The following is a 3,278-nucleotide window of genomic DNA, read 5'->3' on the forward strand; positions in this document are numbered from 1 at the left end:
TCAGGTCTAAATGCTGCTGTAATACCATTTGCGTGATGAGAAACATGTTCTTCAAAATGTGCATTATGAACTATGCACGTTATTACATATTGATCTACATTATTTTTCAACAAATTGCCATAATAATATTAACAATAATAATAATAGTAATAATAATGCCACAATTAAAGTTTGAATGATAGGCAAACTGAATACATTTTACGTTGATTTGATTATTAATGCATACGAGAGGTGGCTTTATTAGGAATTTAAATTGTCTAAGAACTAATTGTCTAAGAACTAATACAACTCTGTGTTGATTAGTCTATTTGTATAGCTTTGGAATCCCACTATTACTATATTGAAAACATATAGAACTTGTGTTTTCAGTGTTTTTATTCTAACGAATGTGCCAAACTTGCTGTATCTTTATCTTTCCTAAAACCATTTTTTATGGATAACATTTTTAATGAGGTATAATATTTCACTGTATTGGTCCTCCTACATCTGCGATGCCTCTACAAAATCTCATGTGAACAATGTTGGCTACCCCATCGACCTTGCGTTCCAACTCAATTTGGTCTCAATCACACAATAATGAAAACGCACTCCAACCAGATCCTTATAAAAAGTAATTCGCCAGGAATATCTCGCACTTCAAGTGATTTATTGTTAACGTTCAATTGGTTTGAAACATGTACAGCAGCCATCACGCATTTGTTCGTTTTGACAAAAGAAGAAAGATAACAAAAAAGTCGACTTAAAACAAGCATACAGGTAAACGCATTCTCGTGTGTTAGCCAAATATACAGTTCCTACTTTCTTTAAGTCTAAATTAATACATTAGATTACAATATTAATAGCATCAAATATCAGGTTATCACTGCAAAGAAGTGGTGGTTTAGTACCTTAAGAGAGTTCATACCTGATCCCACCTATCTCACTTTTCCCTACAGTCCCCTTAATGTGGAGCAGCATTCCCGTTCAACAACACAGACAACGTTAACATCATGAGGAAGTCCATCACATTGATTAGAAAAGGTACAGAAACGACACAATCTATTTCAAGGGTAGCAATTTCGTTTAATGTTCAAAAATAGTCTTCCTCTTCAGAAATGTCAAGAAAATGTGCCCTGACCAGCTGGTGCGCCTGAGCGCGTTGTCCTCTCAGACACCAAGGGCTCCATTTTCGCACAGTTATGTATATCAACATGATATGTCTCGTTTTCTCTTGGGCTCGTCCGCGGGTTAACATATAAAAATTGTAAATTACAGTAGGTCCTACCAAGTTCTGCCGTAGAGGAGGTTGGAACTGACCATGTTATTAGTGTAGTCTATAACAGAAGTGTCTATTTGCGCCATGTTGATCTGGCTATGGAGTGAAGGAGGGCTAGGTGACATCTCCTCCAGGTCTTGGGCCTGAACTAATGAGTTAACCTGATGGTTTTGGTGTTGATTGATGGCATTACTGGAAGCGGTGAGCACGACCCCAGAACCGTTCTGTTGCTGTTGCTGCTGCTGTTGTTGCTGTTGCTGTTGCTGCTGTACCTGCTGCTGGTTTGGGGTTGGTGTGTTGGAGCCGTTCTGACATGGTTTACCATCCTTCACCAGAACAGGCACTGCCACGCGCCTCGGCGACTGTTGTTGCTGACACAGGCTGCTGTCCTGCTGCAGCTGCTGCGCCGCTTTGTCCTTGGCCTGTCGCTTCATCTTGTACCTGTGGTTCTGGAACCAGATCTTGACCTGGGTCGGGGTCAGATGGATCATACTGGCCAGGTGTTCCCGCTCTGGCGCTGAGAGGTATTTCTGTTGTTTGAATCTCCTCTCTAGCTCATACACCTGAGCCTGGGAGAAGAGTACCCGTCGTTTCCTCCTGGGCGCTGCGTGCAGGGGTGGCATGGACTTGGAGGCGTCCCCCATGCCTGTTAGGGTCCCCATTCCAGTCATGTTCATACCTGTGGAAGGTCCCATGAATCTAGAAACTTAAAAATATACATACATATACGCACATTCAATATTCAGCAATGCAAATGTGTCGGTTTGTTGGCCTGAAGTAGTTCATCCATGGTCTATATACCGTGCGTAATTGGCCAAATGTAGGTTAGTCAACAAGCTCTCACAGTCTCAGCTCAGAATTAAACGTTCATCCACGTTTCTGAGATCACTATGCAGCATTAACGAGCAAGTTTATTTCATTCCAATAATAATATTAATAATACATTTTTTGTGAAATAAAATTAAAACATACTTTTTTCCTTATTCGAAAATGGTGTAATGTCAGACTAGCCTAGGCTACTCAGTGATCGTGAGTAGTGTGTTATTGGTTCAAATCTGTCCGTATGTCGTTAAAAGTTTGGTGATATTGAAATAAAACAAGTCACAAAACAATAAAAACGAATCAAAACCTAAAAAACGACTTACTTGTTGAATATCTTTGATCCGTGTTCGCGCCATACCACCCTGTGGCTGTTGCGCTATTTCTCATGGTTTCCTGGTACGACGGAAGGTCTCCCATGTTGCCAATGCTCCCATTGCAGTATCCCCCCATGGCGCTGTGCGAGAACTGGGAGACAGTGTGTGGCATGTGGTAGGTGGTCGCCACGGTGGCGTTGTGGCCCATGGAGTGCTGTTGCATGCCAGTCTGGGACACCTGAGGCTGTCGGTAAGCTCCCAGTGGAGAGGTTAGGTTCCCTGCGCCGTCCATGGCACTAAACTTCTTGTAGGTCTCCTCGATAGGACTCAAAATATCACTCACTGAGAAAGGCGTTGTATGTTTTGGGCTCAACGACATGGTTCAGAAAGCAGGTAGATTTTGTTGAGCAGATCAACCGTGTTGTTGTATCAGCTCTCTCCTTGTGGATGGCTACGTAAGAGAGTGCTTGTAGTACGCCTGCGATCCGATTGATCGCCTTGGAGAAGGAGGCGAGCCCTGGGTGCTCATAGCTCGGGTTTATTGTAGCCAGGAGCCAGGTTTACGACAAACACAGGGGGCGGAGCGACGTCCTAAATGAGCAAATAATAGTCATCGACATTTTAGTAAGATAAGGAAAATGTTGTTACTTTTGTATTAAGGTGAACATAATGCCAAATAAAATCTGTGTACTTATGTTTCTAACATATAATTTATGGAATTAGACATTGTTATTTGTCCACATGTCTATCCATAATACAGTTATGCACAATAGCTGCGCTTATATATAACACGTGTAATGTTGTTCTGCGTCAATAGGGAATTCCATACTTTCTAGAAACTTTGAGAGCACTTCACCAGACATAGGCGGCAGCGAGCATCACTAAAG

At 42.0% G+C, this 3,278-nt stretch overlaps 1 protein-coding gene across 1 annotated transcript; it reads right to left on the reverse strand.

Moving 5' to 3' along the window:
- Positions 1-627: 627 nt before the first annotated feature.
- LOC110498030 (thyroid transcription factor 1-like) lies at positions 628-2,982 on the reverse strand. Its single transcript, XM_021574572.3, has 2 exons — positions 2,401-2,982; positions 628-1,934 (listed from the first exon to the last, which is right to left on the reverse strand). The coding sequence occupies exons 1-2, from the start codon at positions 2,768-2,770 to the stop codon at positions 1,261-1,263; spliced, it is 1,044 nt and encodes a 347-aa protein (XP_021430247.2). The 5' UTR covers positions 2,771-2,982; the 3' UTR covers positions 628-1,260.
- Between the last annotated feature and the right edge of the window lie 296 nt (positions 2,983-3,278).

Source organism: Oncorhynchus mykiss, chromosome 19 (genome assembly GCF_057628025.1).
Source record: "Oncorhynchus mykiss isolate SJ-2025 chromosome 19, ASM5762802v1, whole genome shotgun sequence".
NCBI lineage: Eukaryota > Metazoa > Chordata > Actinopteri > Salmoniformes > Salmonidae > Oncorhynchus > Oncorhynchus mykiss.